Below are 21,986 nucleotides of genomic sequence, written 5' to 3' on the forward strand. Positions count from 1 at the left end.
TTCACTGTGAAATGGAGGCCAAGAAGACAGATTCAAAGAGTACTTTAATCAGTTCAATCACCGACTTAGAAGTGGATCTTCCTCAGTCACGCACCATAATTAGTAGCCAGCTGCTTGGGCTAAACCATTTTCCATTTATTTCAGGGAAACGTTCATTCTACATTTGTTCTGTAGTTAGAATCGATGAATTCACAGTAACTATATTTCTTTTTTTATTTTATGTAAATTCAGAATTTAGTGATTTTCTCACAGTGTCCCACCTTAGACTATAATTCACGAATTGTTGGACAACCAGTCAAAATTTCCAGTTTAACTATCATTTAAAAACAAAATTTAAATCTGATGTGCTACTAAGTCCCAGTAACAAAAGTATAAAAAGAATGTTGCATCTACTATATATAACCAGCTCTTTGTTTCCCTGTTAAATAACCTCACTAAGTACGTCTGACTGAAAACTAAGCTCTTCCCAGGGATACCTGAAGGTTAGATGACCTATAAAGCTCAGCTAATCTCATCTAATCCTCTGTATCCAAACTGGTTCCTCCATGTTCTGAAGTAGAAGCTATATAGAAATAGGGACTCTCAGCTTTATTTGTGTCTAGTTTTGTTGACTTTGAACAATGCATCTGATTGCTGTCTTTTGCTCGCTAGCCACAATTCTCACAAAAGTATCTTCCTTTTGTCCTTCTCAGTGCATGTGCATTTTCCACAGTAGAAGTGATGGCACTGCAACCAGGTAAGTCAATTAAAAATAAATAGTCAGGTGGATATAATAGTTCTACAGCTAAATAATGCTCTATGAAAAGCAAGTGAGTGTACTCAGTTTTGAATCCAGTTACTTTTTCAAACACTGCTAGAATGCACCCTCAAAAGCCATTTGTTTAAAATTTGTTCGAGCAATCTCTATGCAGTTTATACTATGTTGTTGTTCAAGTGTGAGGATAAAATGTGTTTCCATTCAGCAACAGTGTTTAAGAATATAAACTATATGTTAAGATTGGCCTACATTGTAGAATTTAGTATTGAATAGCATATGCCAAGAAGACAGAAGTACATTTTAAAATCTGAATTGAAAAGGTACAAAGTGAATTTGACTATTTCAATCTACACTGCAGCAAGAACATTTGATGAAATGAGGGATGTGTATATCTCTCAGACCTGTAAATTATATTGGACATAATGTTTCATGAGTTAGACTATCCATACTAAAAAGTTATCATTTATATTTCGTATTTCTAATGTCCCATAATGCACTGTATTCAGATCCCACATTCAGATGGGATCTGAATGTGGGATTGAATTCTTTCTGATCAAAGAATTCAGATGTTGTCATAAACCATGATGTAAAGAATCTGAAGATAAATTACAAATATGTTTATATTTAAATTTTCTATTACTTCATTTTTTAAGATAAATAATGTGGAACATTTAATGTGCAGCATGATAAGACATAGGCTTAACTTCATAAAATATGTTATCCACTGAAATGCATTTTGGAAGTATGGATGTGTGCTCTAAGTGATTTTCCCATTTAGTAAAATAGGTGCAGCAAACATTGTTGGGATTGCAGGCTCTGGAAGGGATATATGTTTCAGAAGTCTTGATTTGTGCTTCTCACATCACTTTTGGAATTTCAGCTTTGGTTCTAATTCCACATCCCTGTTTTCCTGATGGCAACCACAGTCTCAGGGAATGTGGAGTGGAAATATGACTACTCTCCATTTCCTGCATAGAGCTCCTTACAAACAAATTTTCCCACCATGATCATTTTCTGGATCTGACATAAGTTCCGTAGATCCTTCTGTTTATTGACATCAGAACTGATTGCCTCAATGATAAAATCAATAATTTAAATCTGCTCAGAACCATTTGGAGAAATAAGAGGACTGCTGGCACAGAGCATGTCTTTTTTTTCTTTAGATTTTTAAAATTTGTTCATGGGATGAGTGCATTGCTCTCCAAGACCATGTCCACTATTTCTTGCTTACACCTAACCATACTCAAGAAAGTCGTGTGAAGCCCCTTCTTGAACTGCTACTGTTCAAAATTCATACATAATGTGTGTTGTTAATTTTGCTTTAAGCAAATGTTGGTCAGTTCTTTCCCTACATCTGGCCCCTTTGCTTCTTTTCAGTATCTCTCAAATTATAAAATAATGTTTTATTTTCTTATTTGTAGAGGAATGCAGGCCCTATGAGTGTAAGACAATGGCTAAACCTTAAGTTACACTGTGTTTTGGGCTGTTGAGCTATGTTGAGCTCCCTTTTACTCAAATCAGCAAAATTCCTCATTTATAATTCATGAGTGAAGGAGGGCTGACTTTACCCAAAAACATTCTTTCTCGTAGCAGAAGTAATATAATACAAAATCATCTGGATATTTAAATAACAGATTTGAATTATTGATTTTATCATTGAGGCGAAGACAGAGCAATTCAGTTCTGATATTAATAAACAGAAAGATCCACATCAGAACTTACATCAGATCCAGAAACTGATAAATGCATAATATACTAATTTTTTTAGTGTGGAGAATCTCATCTAAAGAAGTAGTATATATTATGCATTTATCAGTTGCATTTATTATACTAATGTCCAGATTAAAGTTGTTTCTCTATAATAGATTATGGTGGTGTTAACTGGTCAGTGAAGTAACATGAGGGACATTCAATGAAAATAAAACTACGAAGTAAACTGAACATTTTCCTTTTTTTCAGGTCTGTATTATGTGATGACCCAGATATGTCTGAGATCCCTGTCAATATTCCAGTGGATACAGTTAAATTTCGCGTTGAAAAAACTGTTGTCCAACAACTTCCACGTGAAGCATTTTATTACCTTGTGGACTTAAGATATCTCTGGTTGACATATAATGCCATCAACACCATAGACCCTCAAAGCTTTTATAATTTAAAAGAACTCCATGAATTGCGCCTTGATGGAAACATGCTGTCTACCTTTCCTTGGGATTCACTGCAGGAAATGCCAAATCTTCGAATTCTTGACTTGCACAATAACAGACTGTCATCTATTTCTGCTAATGCGGCTCGATATCTTAGAAATATAACCAATTTAGATATATCTAGTAACAAGCTCACTACACTGCCATCTGACTTGTTAGATATCTGGCCTGCTCACTCACACATGTTTGAAAAAGATCCAATGCAGAGAGTAATTCTAGGTAAGTACTAATCATTATCTTCTGTAAAAGGCAGGAACAAAGACAATACCAACTTCTACTTGTGTTGCATTTTTTACATTGTAAGGCAACAAGTTGCTCCATAACAAATCATGAGATGTTTGCAAATAAGCATGAAGATTTTATAATTGATGTATGAGGATAGAAAGCCAATGGTAGTAAATGCCTGGGTAAGAGATCAACAGGGCTGAAAATGTGTTGCTGGAAAAGCGTAGCAGGTCAGGCAGCACTTTTCCAGATGCTGCCTGACCTGCTGCGCTTTTCCAGCAATGCTGCCTGACCTGCTGCGCTTTTCCAGCAACACATTTTCAGCTCTGATCTCCAGCATCTGCAGTCCTCACTTTCTCCTAAGAGATCAACAGGATTAAGCACAGCAAGGGTTGTGAGTGATGGACTTCTGGAAGACATGGAATACAACAATAATTAAAGTTAACTTATAATACCAGTCTTAATGAGCTGAGTAAACAGAAATTAGCAGAGGCTCAGTAAGGAGCATCTTACCTGGCCACATTCCTTGTCAGTTAAAAATGCTGTCCTATGTGGTTGATTAATGACACACTGTACATAACTTTTCTAAGCATTCTGCAACATTTCAAAGGAAAAACTATTCTGTTTTAACTTGAATTATTGAGCGATGCACAATTAGACAGCAAGAAAACCTCCCAAATCATCTTTCAATATGGGATTGGGCCTCAATTTAAAAATTCACTTTTGACAATGCTTACTCCTGTGTTGAAATGCCACCTTAGTTTATAAAGTGTAATCGTTTATATCTTGACGCATTGGATTGGCTGAATGCAGCAAATATTGAACTAGTGGGCACTTAAAAATCAGTTGGCCTAATTTTCCTTCTGACAAAAAATAAAAAATCGTTAAAAACATAAAGATCGAGATGGTCTCTAGGGTGAATAATTTAAAAGATTTACCACTTTCTGAATGAAGAGATTCCTCCTCATGTCGTTCTCAAATGGCTTTCCTTTTGCCAGTGAATAGAATATATTTGGATTTTCAAAAAGCATATGGTAATATGTCACACAGGAGCTTATTACATTAACTTGAACTCAATGGATTGTGATAGAATATGAATATGGATTGAGGATTAGCAGTTGGTAACTATTGGAGTACCACGAGGATCAATTCTTAGACCTCAGCCTTTTACAGTCTAAATTATGACATAAAGTAAGGGATTGGGTGAGTAGTACTGCATACAATTTTTGCTGATAATATAAAGTTAGCTGGGAAAGTACACAGTGAAGAGAGTGCAATGTGATTGAAAAGGGACAAGCTGATATATGGGCAAGAACATGGCTGATGGAATACATTATAGCAAAGTCTGACGTTGTCATGTTTAAAAGGAATTATAAAAGACAATATTTATGAATATTAAAAACTGGAAACTGTTTGCATTCAGAAGGACCTGGGTGTATGTAAGCCCCATGAGGTTAATTAGGAAAGGAAATAGTATGTCAACTTTTGTTATGAAGGATTGGAGTACAAGAATAAAACAAATCTTATCCAAATGTAGAAGGGATGAATGAAGCCATGCCTGGAATATTGTCCACTGTTTTAGCCTCCTAATCTGAGGAAGGACCTATGGGTCCTAGAGGGAGTGCAATAAAGCTCACAGAATGTTTACCGGGACAAGGTTTTACCCAATTGGAGAGATTGAGCACTAATGGCAAGGGTCCTGTGGAGTGGTGCCGAACAAAGAGACCTGAGAGTGCAGGTTCATAGTTCCTTGAAAGCAGAGTCGCAGGTGGACAAGACAGTGAAGAACGCATTTGAAACTCTAGCCTTTATTGGTCAGTGCATTGAGTAAAGGATTTCATGTTGTGGCTATATAGGACATTGGTTTGGCCACTTTTGGAATATTGTGTTCAATTCTGGTATCCCTGCTATAGAGAAGATGTTGTGAATCTTGAAAGGGTTCAGAAAAGTCTTTATTTATTGTTCATTCTCGGGACGATGGTATCGCTGGCTAGGTCAACATTTGTTGCTCATTCCAGATGGTAGTTAAGAGTCAACAGAGTGCTGTGGTTCTGAAGTCACATGCAATCCAGACCAGGTAAGGATGGTAGTTTCTTTCCCTAAAAGGCATTAGTGAACCAAGGATGTTGCCAGGTTTGGAGGGCTTGAGCTGTAGGGAGAGGCTGAATAGGCTGGGGCTGTTTTCCCTGGAGCATCGGAAGCCGAGGGTTGACGTTATAGTGGTTTATAAAATCATGAGGGGCATAGATAGAGTAATTGGACAAGGTCTTTTCCCCAGGATAGTGAGTCCAAAATTGGAGGGTGCAGGTCTAAGGTGAGAGGAAAGATTTAAAAGGAACTTAGGGGGTACCTGTTTCACATGGTGGGTAGCGCATGTGTAAGGTGAGCTGCCAGAGAAAGTGGCAGAGGTGGGTACAATTACAACATTTAAAAGGAATCTGGATGGGGACATAGATTTTGAAGGATATGGGCCAAATGCTGGTAAATGGAACTGGATTAATTTAGGATATCTAGTTGGCATGGATGAGTTGAAATGAACAGTCAGTTTGCATCTTGCACATCTCTATGATTCTTTGATTCCACAACAGGCCTACTTTCCCTGTAGATTTGAACAATTAAAGGTGATCTAACCAAAACATCTGGATTGATTAAGGAACTTGACTGGGCAATGGGGAGAAGGTGTTTCTCCTGGTTGAAGAATCTAGATATGGAATCTCAGACACAGAATAAGGAGTCAGCTATTTAGGACCAAGTTGAAGAGAAATCTCTTGTCTCAAAGCATTGTCAAATTTTAGAATTTTTACCTTAGAAAGCTGTGGATGCTTGACCTTTGAGTATATTTATGTTAGAGGTCAGTTGAGTTTTGAGTTTTAAGGCAATTGTGAGATGTGCGATGATTGGCAGAGCATGTTCAAAGGGCCTACACTTCCATCAATATCTTATCCTTTTATGTCTTTACATGAAATATTGAAATGAACATTTGAAGTAATTATTTTCTGAAATTTCAATGGGGTCTGTTTTGAATTCCTGCCACAATTCAGTGCAAGACGGATAGCTATCCTGGAAAAGCAATATAAACAGAGACACAAAGAGTAGAACCTCATAGGGTTCGGATCCTTGTGCTGTATGGCAAGATTTGTGGCAGAATTGGACGAGGAGTACAATGAGGCCTATCTTGATATGGACAGTATCTCACGTCACCTTTTATGCATTTGACAAGTGGTGTGGTGAGGTTCTCTCGAGGTAGTAGTATGTTGCCTGTTAAGGGAGATGGTTGCCTCATTAATTTCCAGCTTCCTTTCTCAGCAAATGTGCCAAGCAAGCTAGATAGTGAGAAAACTTTACACGGAAGTCAGAGAATTCAGTTCGCCAATGGCTCTTGAAGGATCTGTACATTATACCCAACCAAAGACAATTTCAGGGCATGATACATAGGAACTAGTTATACATTCCCTCCATCCGTGGACACTGGCATATGCTTTTTGCCAACCCATCATGGCCATCATGGTGCCTTTCTGATACACTCTCGCAGAGAGACAAACAACAGGTAGAATGTCAAACAAGCGTCATTTACAAAAAAAACTGCCAGATATACAGTGCATCATCATCATCAATGCCTCAATAAGTTTGTTTTTTCTTCTCCCACCCAATACATCTTAGCATAGACCCTGGTTCTGCAGCTGGCATTGAGGGAGCTTGTTTAGCACTGAAGCCAGTTGACGCTAGAGATTTGGTCAGGTGATCCTATGGGTGCTGTGTCTGAACAGGTCAAGCATGTTAACCTTCTTGCCAGGTGCAAATTGACACTCCTCAGTGTGAATGTCCAACGGTTGAAGGTGCAGGTGGAGGACATAGTCACATCTGGAGTGTTCTGTGTGGAGACCTCTGAGGGGGCTGTGTGTGCTTCCTCCTCAGACATGGTACCTGTGGGAATCACACAACTTGTTTGTTCAGCAGGATTCAAGTCCCTAGGCACCATGCCTTCAATCCTGAGGACCGGTAGCTGGGCCAGTGGAGTGCAAGTCTGTATGTCTCTCTGGCAATCATCCAGGAAGAAGGCTCCTCTCCTTTGCACCATCCATTTTACAAGGATCTCCAGGTCATTCGTGGAGAATCACAGGGCTATCTTTCCCTTCTCTGATGTCTTCTTCAAATATCCTTGAGTGAACAGGACAGCCTTTAGGATTCCAGTGCTTATTCTGATATAAAGCGGCCTTTTACAAATTGCAGGGATGCAAGGCAGCTGGTCTTTTAGATATCTGCCGCGTAGTGAGCTGTTGTTGGCACAGTATGTTGGTAAACAAGGGCTAGAGTTGGACATGAGAGACACCATCGGAGCATGGTAGGTAGTTAATGAGGTGTGTTTGGTAAGATGCATTAAGAACGCCCACTGGGCCTCATGGCGAAATGCCATCCAAAACATCTCAGCACAAGTTAGACTTAGCAATAAACAAATGCAAGGTTCTGCCTAAAGGAATTGTTCAATTCTTAGAGGTAGTTCAAAGTAAAGCTCGAGGTATGAGGAAAAGTTGCATCTGAAAGATGGTCATTTGGAGTGATTTAATATTGGGTCCCTTCTAGAATGGTTAGCTCCGCTGCCTCTCAGTTAAATGGTTTTGAATTCAATTTATATTGCACTATGTGAGCTCAAGCCTGCTCTGAAAGAGGACTGCTTCCAGAATTTAGGATGAGATGTTAAACTGAGGCTACATTGACCCTCTTAGTTAAAAATAAAAAATCTCATGGCAACATATTCCTAATGTCTTGTCCAATATTTATTCTTTAACCGAAATTCCCAAACAGGTTTTTAGTCTCTTTCACAATAATAACGGCAGTAAACTCACTGTGTGCAATAGGCCAGTTAACCTGACATCAGTGGTGGGTAATTGTTGGAGGGATTCTGAGGGACAAGATCTACATGCATTTGGAAAGGCAAGGACTATTAGAGATAGTCAACATGGCTTTGTGCTTAGGAAAGCGTGTCCTACTGACTTGACTGAATTTTTTGAAGAAATGACAAAAAAGGTTGAGGAAGACAGACCAGTAGACTGAAGATCAACTTCAGTAAGGCGTTCGACAAAGTTCTGCAGATAGTCTGGTAAATTACATAGGATCTGGGGAGAGCTAGCCATTTGGATACAAAATTGGCTTGAAGGAGGCAGAGGGTCGTGGTTGCTTTTCACACTTGGAGGCCCATGACCAGCAGTGTGCCACAAGGATCGGTGCTGGGTCTACTGCTTTTCATCGTTTTTATAAATGAGCTGAATGTGAATACACAAGATATGGTTAGTACGTCTGCTGATGACACCAAAATAGATGGTGTAGTGGAGCACAAAGAAGGTTATCTCAATGAACAACAGGACCTTGACCATATGGGCCAATGGACCGAGGAGTGGCAGGTGTAAAATTAATTTAGAAAGATGCAAGGTGTTGCATTTTGGTAAGGTAAACCAGGGCAGCACTTATACACTTAATGGGAAGGTCCTGGGGAGTGTTGTCAAACAAGTAGTCCTGGGGTGCAGGTGCATAGTTCGTTGAAATGGAGTCACTGGTAGACAGGGTGGTAAAAAGGCATTTGGTATGCTTGTTTTCATTGGTCAGTGCATTGAGTATAAGAGTTGGGAGGTCATGTTGCGGCTGTACAGGACATGGGTGAGGCTACTTTTACAAGACTGTATATGTTGCTAAACTTGAAAGGGGACAGAAAAGATTTACAAGCATGTTGCTGGGCTTGGAGGATTTGAGCTATAGGGAGAAGCTGATTGGACTAGGGCTGTTTTCCCTGAGGGTGTTTGAATAGGCTGAAGCTGTTTTCCCTAGAGCTGAGGGGTGACCTTATGGAGGTTTATGAATTCATGAGGCCTATGGATAGGGTAAACAGACAAAATCTTTTCCCTGGGGTGGGGAGTCCAGAACTAGAGGACATAGGTTTAGGGTAAGAGAGGAAAGATATAAAAGGGACCTAAGGGGCAACTTTTTCACACAGAGGGTAGTGCATGTGTGGAATGAGCTGCCAGAGGAAGTAGTGGAGGCTGGTACAATTGCAAACATTTAAAGGTATCTGAATGGGTATATGAATAGGAAGGGTTTAGAGGAAAATGGGCCAAGTGTTGGCAAATGGAACTAGATTGGGTTGGGATATCTAGTCGGCATGGACAAGTTGGACCAAAGGGTCTGTTTCCATGCTGTACATCTCTATGACTCTATGACCTTATGGAAATTTATAAAATTATGAGAGGCATGGATAGTGTGAATAGCCAAGGTCTTTTCTCCAGGGTAGGGGAGTCCAAAATTATAAGGTGTAGGTTTAAGGTGAGAGGTAAAGGTTTAAAAGGGATCTGAGGGCCAACATTTTCAGAAGCTGGTGTGTGTATGGAACAAGCTGCTAGAGAAAATAGTGGAGGCAGATACAATTACAATATTGAAAAGGCATCTGAATGTGTGCATGAAGAGGAAGGGTTTGGAGCGATATGGGTCAAATGCTGTCAAATCGGACTAAGTCAGTTTAGGATATCTGTTTGATGCAGATAATTTAGACCAAATTACACAAGCACTTTGGGGTTTTTGGAGTCATGAAATACCATATATAAATATGAGTTTATTATAGAATAGAATCCCTACATTGTGGACACATGTCCTTCAGCCCAACAAGTCCACACTGACCCCTCTGAAGAGTAACTCACCTAAACCCATTCCCCTATATTTAGCCCTGACTAATGCACCTGACCTAGGCATCCCCGAACACTATAGGCAATTTAGCATGGCCAATTCACCTAACATGCCCATCTTTGGATTGTGGGAGGAAACCGGCGCACCCAGAGGAAACCCATGCAGACACAGGAAAAATGTGCAAACTCCACACAGTCACTTGACAGCTGGAATTGAACCCAGGTCCCTGGCGCTGTGCAACAATTGAGCCGCAATAGTATAGTTTCTTTTAAATTGGAGTTCAGTTGAATAATTATTGAAGCTAATCCTGAAGTGCTTCAGCTCTTTTCTGCTGCACCCACCACTTGCTTTTAGGCTACTTTTTTTTAATTTCAAAAATATACTTTATTCATAAAATATTTTGATGATCTGTACAATTGGTGGTGCTATTCATAGGCACACCTTGCATTTCTTTAGATTAGATTAGATTAGATTAGATTAGATTACTTACAGTGTGGAAACAGGCCCTTCGGCCCAACAAGTCCACACCGACCCGCCGAAGCGCAACCCACCCATACCCCTACATTTACCCCTTAAACCTAACACTACGGGCAATTTAGCATGGCCAATTCACCTGACCCGCACATCTTTGGACTGTGGGAGGAAACCGGAGCACCCGGAGGAAACCCACGCAGACACGGGGAGAACGTGCAAACTCCACACAGTCAGTCGCCTGAGTCGGGAATTGAACCCGGGTCTACAGGCGCTGTGAGGCAGCAGTGCTAACCACTGGGCCACCGTGCCGCCCATAAAGAGATCTCTTTACATACAGAGATCGGAATTAATCAATTGTATATACAGATCCAAATGTTTACCATCCATATATTTAGCTGAGGCTTCAGCGGAGCCCACTTACTGAGTGGGCCCCCTGTTCTTCTTTGTCAAGCAGACGTTACATGATGGTCTTTCCCCACCGCACCTTGGCGGCAGCTGCCCCAAACTTCAGCGCTTCCCTCAACATGTAGTCCTGGACTTTGGAATGTGCCAGTCTGCAACACTCAGTCGGGGTCAGCTCCTTCAGTTGGAAGATCAATAGGTTTTGGACAGACCAAAGAGCATCTTTGACCGAGTTGATGATTCTCCAGGCACAGTTGATGTTCGTCTCGGTGTGCATCCCAGGGATCAGGCCGTAGAGCACGGAGTCCCGTATCACGGAGCTACCCAGGACGAACCTCGACAAACACCACTGTATTCCTTTCCAGACTTCCTTTGCATAGGCACATTCCAGAAGGAGGTTTGTGACAGTCTCGTCCCCTCCACAGCCGCTTCGAGGGCAGTGTGTTGTGCAGCAGAGAGTCCGGGCGTGCATAAAGGATCTCACAGGCAGAGCCCTTCTCACCACCAGCCAAGCCATGTCTTGGTGCTTGTTGGAAAGTTCTGGCGATGAGGCTCTTTCTTTTATATTTCAAAATATACTTTATTTATAAAATAATTTGATGGTCTGTACAGTTGGTCATGCCATACATATGTAAACATGTACATACAGAGATCCGAATTTATCATTTTTATACAGGTCTGTACATTTTTTGATCATATGCCCATATAATTAGCTGAGGCATCAGCAGAGCCCAAATGACTGCATGGGCCCCCTGTTCTTCTTTAGGCAGGCAGATGTTACACGGTGGTCTTTCCCCACCGTGCCTTGGCGGCAGCTGCCCCAAGCTTCAGCGCGTCCCTCAACACGTAGTCCTGGACCTTGGAATGTGCCAGTCTGCAGCACTCAGTCGGGGTCAACTCCTTCAGCTGGAAGATCAGCAGGTTTCGGACCACCCAGAGAGCGTCCTTCACCGAGTTGATGATCCCCCAGGCACAGTTGATGTTCGTCTCGGTGTACGTCCCGGGGAACAGGCTGTAGAGCACGGAGTCCCGCGTCACGGCTCTGCTCGGGACGAACCTCGACAAACACCACTGCATTCCTCTCCAGACTTCCTCTGCATAGGAACATTCCAGAAGGAGGTGTGTGACAGTCTCGTCCCCCCCGCAGCCGCTTCTAGGGCAGCGTGCGGTGCGGCTGAGAGTCCGGGCGTACATAAAGGATCTCACAGGCAGTGCCCTTCTCACCACCAGCCAAGCCATGGTGCTTGTTGGAAAGTTCTGGCAATGAGGCATTCTGCCAAATGGCTTTGACAGTCTGCTCAGGGAACCGCTCGATAGGATCCGCCCTCTCCTTTTCCCGAAGGGTCTCAAGGACACTACGTGCTGACCACTTCCTAATGGACTTGTGGTCAAAGGTGTTTTTCTTCATAAATTTCTCCACAAAGGACAGGTGATACGGAACGGTCCAACTACTCGGAGCGTTCCACAGCAGCGAGGCCAGGCCCATCCTTTGCAACACCGGGAACAGGTAGAACCTCAGTACGTAGTGACACTTGGTGTTTGCGTACCAGGGATCCACGCACAGCTTGATGCAGCCACACACAAAGGTGGCCATCAGGGTGAGGGTGGCATTGGCTGTATTTATTCCCCTGTTGCCCAGATCTTTGTACAGCGAGTCCCTTCGGACCCAGTCCATCTTTGACCTCCATATGAACTGGAAGATGGCCCGGGTGACTGCAGCGGCACAGGTTCTGGGAATAGGCCTCCTCTGCCTCTTTCGAAAAGCTGGGAACATGATAGCTTGGGGCATTGCACATCTCTACCCAGCCCCTGATCACCTATGACTGATCCACTTGCAAGTCCAACTGGTGGTGACACTTTACATAAATTCCTAGTAAAAGAATTCATTATTTGCAAATCAGTTTGTTGCGTATTGCTAAATGGAAGTAAGAAATTGAAGGGTATGCTTTGTTTTGCACTTATCACAACTAGGCAAAAGTTGTGAGGCATTTACAAATTTCTTTTACGGACATAAAGCAGGATCTTGAGGTTTTTTTTTGTGTATTGTGGCAGATTTTCCATTGGCCAGACAGTCCTTATTCCCGTATAGGTGGGAGTCGTGCATGGGGACCCTGCAGAATCCCCATTGTAGTAGATTCCAAAAGGACTAAAAGGTAAATCTGTACCAGGGAAGTCTTTAAAAGTTCCCTTAAAAATTGAAGATTTCACATAGAGTCATAGAGTCATAGAGATGTACAGCATGGAAACAAACCCTTCGGTCCAACCTGTCCATGCTGACCAGATATCCCAACCCAATCTAGTCCCACCTGCCAGCACCCGGCCCATATCCCTCCAAACCCTTCCTATTCATATACCCATCCAAATGCCTTTTAAATGTTGCAATTGTATTAGCCTCCACCACTTCCTCTGGCAGCTCATTCCATACACGTATCACCCTCTGTGTGAAAAAGTTGCCCCTTATGTCTCTTTTATATCTTTCCCAACTCACCCTAAACCTATGCCCTCTAGTTCTGGACTCCCCGACCTCAGGGAAAAGACTTTGCCTATTTACCCTATCCATGCCCCTCATAATTTTGTAAACCTCTATAAGGTCACCCCTCAGCCTCCGACGCTCCAGGGAAAACAGCCCCAGCCTGATCAGCCTTTCCCTCCATCTCAAATCCTCCAACCCTGGCAACATCCTTGTAAATCGTTTCTGAACCCTTTCAAGTTTCACAACATCTTTCTGATAGAAAGGGGACCAGAATTGCATGCAATATTCCAACAGTGGCCTAACCAATGTCCTGTACAGTTGCAACATGACCTCCCGATTCCTGTACTCAATACTCTGACTAATAAAGGAAAGCATACCAAACACCTTCTTCCCTATCCTACCTACCTGCGCCTCCACTTTAAAGGAGCTATGAACCTGCATTCCAAGGTCTCTTTGTTCAGCAATACTCCCTTGGACCTTACCATTAAGTGTATAAGTCCTGCTAAGATTTGCGTTGCCAAAATGCAGCACCTCGCACTTATCTGAATTAAACTCCATCCGCCACTTCTCAGCCCATTGGCCCATCTGGTCAAGATCCTGTTGTCATCTTCGCTGTTCACTACACCTCCAATTTTGATGTCATCTGCAAACTTACTAACTGTACCTCATATGCTCGTATCTAAATCATTTATGTAAATGACAAAAAGTAGAGTACCCAGCACCGATCCTTGTAGCACTCCACTGGTCACAGACCTGCAGTCTGAAAAACAACTCTCCACCACCACACTCTGTCTTCTACCTTTGAGCCAGTTCTGTATCCAAATGGGTAGTTCTCTCTGTATTCCATGAGATCTAACCTTGCCAATCAGTCTCCCATGGGGAACCTTGTCGAACGCCCTACTGAAGTCCATATAGATCACATCTACTGCTCTGCCCTCATTAATCCTCTTTGTTACTTCCCCAAAAAACTCAACAAAATTTGAGAGACATGATTTCCCATGCCCAAAGCCATGTTGACTATCCCTAATCAGTCCTTGCCTTTCCAAATACATGTACATCCTGTCCCTCAGGATTCCCTCCAACAATTTGCCCACCACCAGTACACATGGTTCCAATGAAATGAAATAAAATTGTTCCTCAGGAAAGGTTGGACTATAAAATACATAGTTGAATGCCTGAGTAATATTTAAACCAATCCCATTCTTATCTCACAACCCCTCGACTACATTCCCTCCACCACTGGACCAATCACATGGCTAGAACCTGACCTGATACCAGCAGCCTATCGGGATCTGACACTCCCCCACCCAGAGTCGAAACCTCTGCCCTGGGACCTGACATTGAATCTTCACCTCACCATGGGGATCTGGCACTCCCACCCCCTAGAAGTTGACATCTCTACCTTGAAATCTAACAACTGATTCCCCCCATCCCCTTCACTGAAATGTACCCTGATACCCTATTTCCTGCTGCCTGACCCCCTCCCCAGTATTGACTTGATTCATGAGCCCTCCCACTACCACCAGCAGTGAACCCACTCCCCCAAATCCCCTGCATCCAGCCTGACCCTGCCCCACAATTCCCCTCATCTCACTTGACACAGCCACCTATTCACCTCCCCAGACCAAGGATTGCCATCTCCCCCATTGAACCACACCACTGAACCCCACAACCCCATTCCCCTCCCCTCCCGATCCCACCTGAAGCCCAGTCCAGAAATGGGGTGCGATTTACCTTCCTCTATGCTATGAAAAATCTGACAGAAATCTGTCACAAATCTGCAAGTGCACTCCTCAATGGAGTCCAAAGTGGAAACTGTTAAAAAAAGGATGGAACTGAGTGGCACTCTGTATGAAATAGCCACTCCTGGGAAATTAGGCCCACAGCTGTTAGCATGTACATGATTCATTTCCAGTGCAACTTTCCAGATTATTTAATAAATGATTTCCAAAAGCAGACTGCCATCTAATGGTGGATAGACATTTTGACTACTAAAGGCTGGTTGAGTATTATTATCAAGCTGCCTGACTCGAGTGGTCAAACGGACACATAGTTTTACACAGTCTCCCAATTATTGAGACTTACGGCCTACATACCTGGCATCACACTGGCATCAGAAATTTATGCATCACATTCCTCATTTGCACAGTAGACAAAATGCCTACTTGGATGGATGACAACATCCTGTTGGTGGAGAAAACCATTCATGAATTTACTGTATGACTTCAGTATGACTTCACCTGTAGTTCAAATGTTTGAGACACTTGACTTTTCAGGGATAATTTGAGGTGGACGAACCACCACTCAGTGGCAGGAGTGCTGGATGTAGGCCTTTTTTCACATTTGAGCTTTGATCAGGTTATCCATATTCACTCAGGATAGTTTTGATGATCCCTATTGGGCGGCACAGTGGCTAGCACTGGGTTCAACTCCCTCCTCGGGCAACTGTCTGTGTGGAGTTTGCATATTCTCCCCGTGTCTGCGTGGGTTTCCTCCGGGTGCTCCGGATTCCTCCCACAGTCCAAAGATGTGCAGGTTAGGTGTATTGGCCATGCTAAATTGCCCATAGTGAAGGGGTAAATGTAGGGGAATGGGTCTGGGTGGGTTGTTCTTCGAAGCGTCGGTGTGGTCTTGTTGGGCTGAAGGGTCTGTTTCCATACTGTAAGTAATCTATCTATCTATCTCAGTATGAAGCTTATCCAGTGGCTAGGACCCTATTCGCGAGACCCCATAATGGCAGTACAGAATATCAGCCGTGGTCATATGGAATGGTAGGGCAGAATATCAGCCATAGTCATATGGAATGACAGTACAGAATATCAGCTGTGGTCATATAGAACGGCAGAACAGAATATCAGCCATGGTCATATGGAATGGCAGTACAGAATATCAGCCATAGTCATATGGAATGACAGTACAGAATATCAGCTGTGGTCATATAGAACGGCAGTACAGAATATCAGCCGTGGTCCTATGGAATGGCAGTACAGAATATCAGCCATAGTCATATGGAATGGCAGCACAGAATATCAGCTGTGGTCATATAGAACGGCAGTACAGAATATCAGCCATAGTCATATGGAATGACAGTACAGAATATCAGCCATAGTCATATGGAATGACAGTACAGAATATCAGCTGTGGTCATATAGAACGGCAGTACAGAATATCAGCCATGGTCATATGGAACGGCAGTACAGAGTATCAGCCATAGTCATATGGAATGGCAGTACAGAATATCAGCCGTGGTCATATGGAATGGCAGTACAGAATATCAGCCATAGTCATATGGAATGGCAGTACAGAATATCAGCTGTGGTCATATGGAATGCAGTACAGAATATCAGCCGTGGTCATATGGAACAGCAGTGTAGGATTGAAGAACTCTGTGTTCCACTCCTGCACCTAGTTTCAATGAATGCTAGATTAGATGCATTCCTCGAAAGTGTAGCTGTGTTTGAAGTGTACAAAAATTGGATCCAGTTCTATTCTTCACTGATTGGGTTTCTGGGAGGGTAAAAAAGCCCTTCCCCTGGCCTGGGTTTAATCATGCGGCACTTCTGTCCTTCACACAGGCGTCTGTATTGTACCAGAAATTACATTCACATGCACCTCTTCACTTCGTTTGTATGCCGAGCTATTAGCATCTTTGTCAAGGATGTGGTGGTCTATTCAGACTCTGCAGCGGATGAGCTGGAGTTCAGAGTTGAAGATTTAATGGGTGATGTAGCCACTCTCCATGAGGACAAGCGTCAGTTTGTAAGTGCGGTCACACACACAGTCGGAACTCTGCCACACACCCGGCAATAAGTCAATAGCAAATGAATCTCCTCTTCATTGAAATTAGTACATCATTCCTTTGCATCCTGTTCTACTGAAGTCACAGTCCCTCAGTCAGTTAGGTTACTAAAGATGATTGAGGGCTTCAGCTGTGGAGCAATTAACACAGGGAGTTAGTTTAGGCTTTCATCTTGAGGAAAATGGCTTCGGATTAAAGGATGTGTACAGTGTCATTCCGGGAGATGGAGTGGGCATTGAGTGGCCAGGTGCAGCCAACTCCAGGAGACCCTTGTCAACAATTTGGGGAACACCGTCATTGATTTAATACGCAAAATACTATCAGCAGTTGAAGCCTGAATCTCTGAATAAGCTTGTCGTGTGACAAAACCTGACCAGGAGCAGCAAGTGACCCAATCACAGAAGTGTTACTTGCAGTAAGAGACCATTCAGCCTATTGTGTCTGTACCAGCTCTCTGAGCATCATTACTGCCATTCTCCTGCCTTGGCCCCACAAGTTCCTTTTCCGTGTCTCCATTTAAATAATTCTCCAAAACACTAACCCGGACCCTAATGTCCTCTTGCCTGCTTCAGCTGAACCTGCCTCTACCTCAATTCCAGACAGTCTATGGTGGACCCAAACTGCGTATCCCCGATTTAGAAAGTTTTAATGATCCCTTAATTAACCTGCTATTCCTGATTCTAGTGCTATCTGTCTCTCCCAATATTTTGCACATAGAATATCCTTTATTGTCACATGTACTCACATAGAGAAGTACGGGAGTACAGTTAAAAATTTACAATGTTGCCTCTCGTGGCACCATCTTAAGTACAAAGTACCTCGGTACAAATCCTAGATACAAATAGGGGAATAATAAAAAAAAAGTTGCATTACCTTGCAGTGATTCATAGAATGAGTTAGAAATAAGGGGGTTTAAACTAGCTCAGCAAGGGGATGGGAACTGAGGTGTAGTGAGAGTTAGGGAGGACAGGGACAGGATTTCACAGTCAAAGGAATGTGCTGACAGACAGCAATCAGGTTTAAAATGTGTTTACTTCAATGTCAGAAATATCCGAAATATCCGAAATATGGTAGGTGAGCTTGCAGCATGGATAGGTATCTGGGACTTTGATGTTGTGGCCATTTCAGAGACATAGATAGAGCAGGGTCAGGCATGGTTGTTGCAGTTCCAGGGTTTAGATCTTTCATTAAGAACATGTTAGGCGGTAAGAGAGGGGGGACGTGTAGCCTTGTTAGTCAAGGATAGTATAATGGTGGCTGAAAAAACTTTTGATGAGTAGTATGGGCTGAGGTTAGAAACCTGAGAGGAGAGGTCACACAGCTGGGAGTTTTTTATAGGCCTCCGCAGAGTTCCAGGGAGGTGGAGGAGAGGATTAGCAAAATGATTCTGGGTAGAAGTGAAAGGAACAGGGTGATCATTATGGGGTCTTTAACTTTCCCAATATTGACTGGAAATGCTATAACTCTAGTAGGTCAGATAGACCAGTTTTTGTTCAATGGGTGCAGGAGGCCCTTCAACATACTGTGTATGTCAAAGGGCTGACAAGAGGGGAGGCCACACTGCATCTGGTACTTGGTAATGAACCAGGCCAGGTGTTTGATTTAGTGGTAGGTGAGTACTTTGGAGAAAGTGACCATAATTCTGTTACGTTTAGTTTAGCAATGGAAAGGAATAGGTACATGTCACAGGGCAAGAGTTAGCGATGGGGGAAGTGTAACTATAATGCGATTAGGCAAGACTTAGGATGCATAGAATGGGGTAGCAAAATGCAGGGGATGGGGACAATCAAAATGTGGAGCTGGTTTAAGTAACAGATATTGCATGTCCTTGATAGGTATGAGCCTGTCAGGCAGGGAGGAAGTGGTAAGGCAAGGGAACTGTGGTTTATTACAGAAATTGCATCTCTTGTTAAGCGGAAGAAGGAGGCTTATGTGTCGATGAGACAAGATGGTTCAAATGAGATGATGGAGAGTTACAGATCAACTAGGAAGGATTTAAAGAGATAGAAGAGAGGATGTGAGCAGTCTTTAGCAAGTAGAATCAAGGAAAGCTTTCTATGGGTATGTGAGGAATAAAAGGATGATTAGGGTAGGAATAGCGTCAGTCAAAAACATAAGTGGGAAGTTGTGTATGGACCCTGGAGATCAGAGAGGTGCTAAATGAACATTTCTCATCAGTTTTCACTCAGGAAAAGGAGAATATTGTAGAGGAGAAGTATGAGGAATGAGATATTAGACTAGAAAGGATCAAGGTGAGTAAGGAAGAGGTGTTATCAATTTGAGAAGGAGTGAAATTAGACAAGTCCCCTGGGATGGATGGGATTTATCCGAGAATTCTCTGAGAAGCTAAGGAGGAGGTGTTGGAGCCTTTGGCTTTGATCTTTGAGTCGTCATTATCTACAGGTTTAGTACCAGAGGATTGAAGGATTATAAATGTTGTGCCCTTGTTGAAGAAGGGCAGTAGAGATGACCCGGGTAATTATAAACCAGTAAGCCTTATGTTTGTTGTCGGAAAGGTTTTGGAAAGGATTATAAGAGATAAGATTTATAATCATCTAGCAAACAACAATTTGATTGCAGATAGTCAACATGGATTCGTCAAGGGCGGGTCATGTCTCACAAACCTCATTGAATTTTTTGAGAAGATGACCAAGCATGTGGATGAGGATAGGGCAGTTGACGTGGTATACATGGACTTCAATAAAGCCTTTGATAAGGTTCCACATGGTAGGCTGTTTGAGAAAATGCAGAGGCATGGGATTAAGGGTGATTTAGCTGTTTGGATTAGAAACTGGCTTTCTGTAAGAAGGCAGTGAGTGCTGGTTGATGGAAAATGTTCAGCCTGCAGTCTGGTTAATAGTGGTGTGCCACAAGGATCTGTTTCAGGACCACTGCTGTTTGTCATTTTTGTAAATGACTTGGATGCAAACATAGGTGGATGGGTTAGTAAGTTTGCAGATGACACTAAAGTCGATGGAGTGGTGGACAGTATGGAAAAATGTTGAAGGTTGTAGGGGGACTTGGATAAACTGCAAAATTGGGCTGAGAGGTGGCAAGTGGAGTTCAATGCAGCTAACTGTGAGGTAATGCACTTTGGGAAGAATAACAGGAAGGCAGAGTACTGGGTCAATGGAAAGATTCTTGGTAGTGTGGATGTGCAAATGGATCTTGGAATCCATGTACATAGATCCCTGAAAGTTGCCACGCAGGTTTAGATTAGATTACTTACAGTGTGGAAACAGGCCCTTCGGCCCAACAAGTCCACACCGACCCGCCGAAGCGTAACCCACCCAGACCAATTCCCCTACATTTACCCCTTCACCTAACACTAAGGGCAATTTAGCATGGCCAATTCACCTAACCTGCACATTTTTGGATTGTGGGAGGAAACCGGAGCACCCGGAGGAAACCCACGCAGACACGGGGAGAATGTGCAAACTCCAGTCAGTTGCCTGAGGCGGGCATTGAACCTGGGTCTCTGGCACTGTGAGGCAGCAGTGCTAACCACTGTGCCACCGTGCTGCCCAAAAGTCTTTCCATTGACCCGGTATTCTGCCTTCCTGTTATTCTTCCCAAAGTGAATCACCTCACATTTATCTGCATTGAACTCTATTTGCCACCTCTCAGCCCAATTTTGCAGTTTATCCAAGTCCCCCTACAACCTGCAACATTTTTCCACACTGTCCACCACTCCATCGACTTTAGGTTGTTAGTGCTGTTAAGAAGGCATACAGTGGGCGGCACGGTGGCACAGTGGTTAGCACTGTTGCCTCACAGCGCCAGAGACCCGGGTTCACTTCCCGCCTCAGGCGACTGACTGTGTGGAGTTTGCACGTTCTCCCCGTGTCTGCGTGGGTTTCCTCCGAGTGCTCCGGTTTCCTCCCACAGTCCAAAGATGTGCAGGGCCAGGTGAATTGGCCGTACTAAATTGCCCGTAGTGTTAGGTAAGGGGTAAATGTAGGGGTATGGGTGGGTTCGCTTCGGCGGGTCGGTGTGGACTTGTTGGGCCGAAGGGCCTGTTTCCACACTGTAATGTAATCTAATGTAATCTAAAAAAGTGTGTTAGGTTTTATTGGTAGAGGGATTGAGTTCCAAAGCCATAATATCATTCTGCAAGTATACAAAACGCTAGTGCAGCCGCACTTGGAATATTGTGTACAGTTCTGGTCTCCATATTTCAGGAAGGATGTGGAAGCATTGGAAAAGGTACAGAGGAGATTTACAGGATGTTGCCTGGTCTGGAGGGAAGGTCTAATGAGGAAAGGCTGAGGGACTTGGGTCTGTTCTCATTAGAAAGAAGAAGGCTAAGAGGGGATTTAATAGAGACATGCGAGATGATCAGAGGATTAGATAGGGTAGACAGTGAAAGTCTTTTTCCTAGGATGATGACATCAGCTTGTACAAGGGGGCATAGCTACAAATTGAGGGCTGATAGATTTAAGACAGATGTCAGAGGCAGGTTCTTTATTCAGAGAGTGGTAAGGGCATGGAATGCCCTGCCTGCCAATGTAGTCAACTCAGTTACATTAGGGAGATTTAAACAATCCTTGGCTAAGCACATGGATGATGATGGGACAGTGTAGGGGGATGGGCTTAGATCAGTTCACATGTCGGCAAAACATCAAGGGCCAAAGGGCCTGTTCTGCACTGTATTGTTCTATGGTCTATGTTCTATAAGGCATAATTCAAAAGGATAAACTTTCTGGTGGTACTCTCTGATATTCTCACCTGGTTCCCACGGCCCTGCAATATTAATTTAAATCCTTCACATTAGTATCATCCACTCATGGTATAATGCAGGTAACACTAATTACTTGCTGACATTACAAAGAGAGATCAGAATCCAAGTTATGACGTGGATACAAAGCATCTGCAAAATGATTTTGATAAGGTAGGTTGAGGGATAGAAATGTTCTTATTGGGAAAGATGTAGAGGAAAGAGCATGCAAGGAAATTGCAATAAACTATAAGGGGGACCCTGAG

At 43.0% G+C, this 21,986-nt stretch overlaps 1 protein-coding gene across 1 annotated transcript in view; it reads left to right on the forward strand.

The window, feature by feature from the left end:
* The first annotated feature begins 581 nt into the window (after positions 1-581).
* Positions 582-21,986, forward strand: part of lrit3a (info leucine-rich repeat, immunoglobulin-like and transmembrane domains 3a) — a 38,778-nt gene continuing 17,373 nt past the window's right edge. The window contains exons 1-2 of the mRNA XM_043697816.2: positions 582-736; positions 2,717-3,180. Of these exons, the coding sequence (XP_043553751.1) occupies positions 621-736; positions 2,717-3,180 (580 nt within the window). The 5' untranslated portion in view covers positions 582-620. The remainder of the gene's footprint in view (positions 737-2,716; positions 3,181-21,986) is intronic.

This window comes from Chiloscyllium plagiosum, unplaced genomic scaffold (assembly GCF_037043375.1).
Source record: "Chiloscyllium plagiosum isolate Xiang-an unplaced genomic scaffold, Cpla_swu_hap1 HiC_scaffold_1, whole genome shotgun sequence".
NCBI lineage: Eukaryota > Metazoa > Chordata > Chondrichthyes > Orectolobiformes > Hemiscylliidae > Chiloscyllium > Chiloscyllium plagiosum.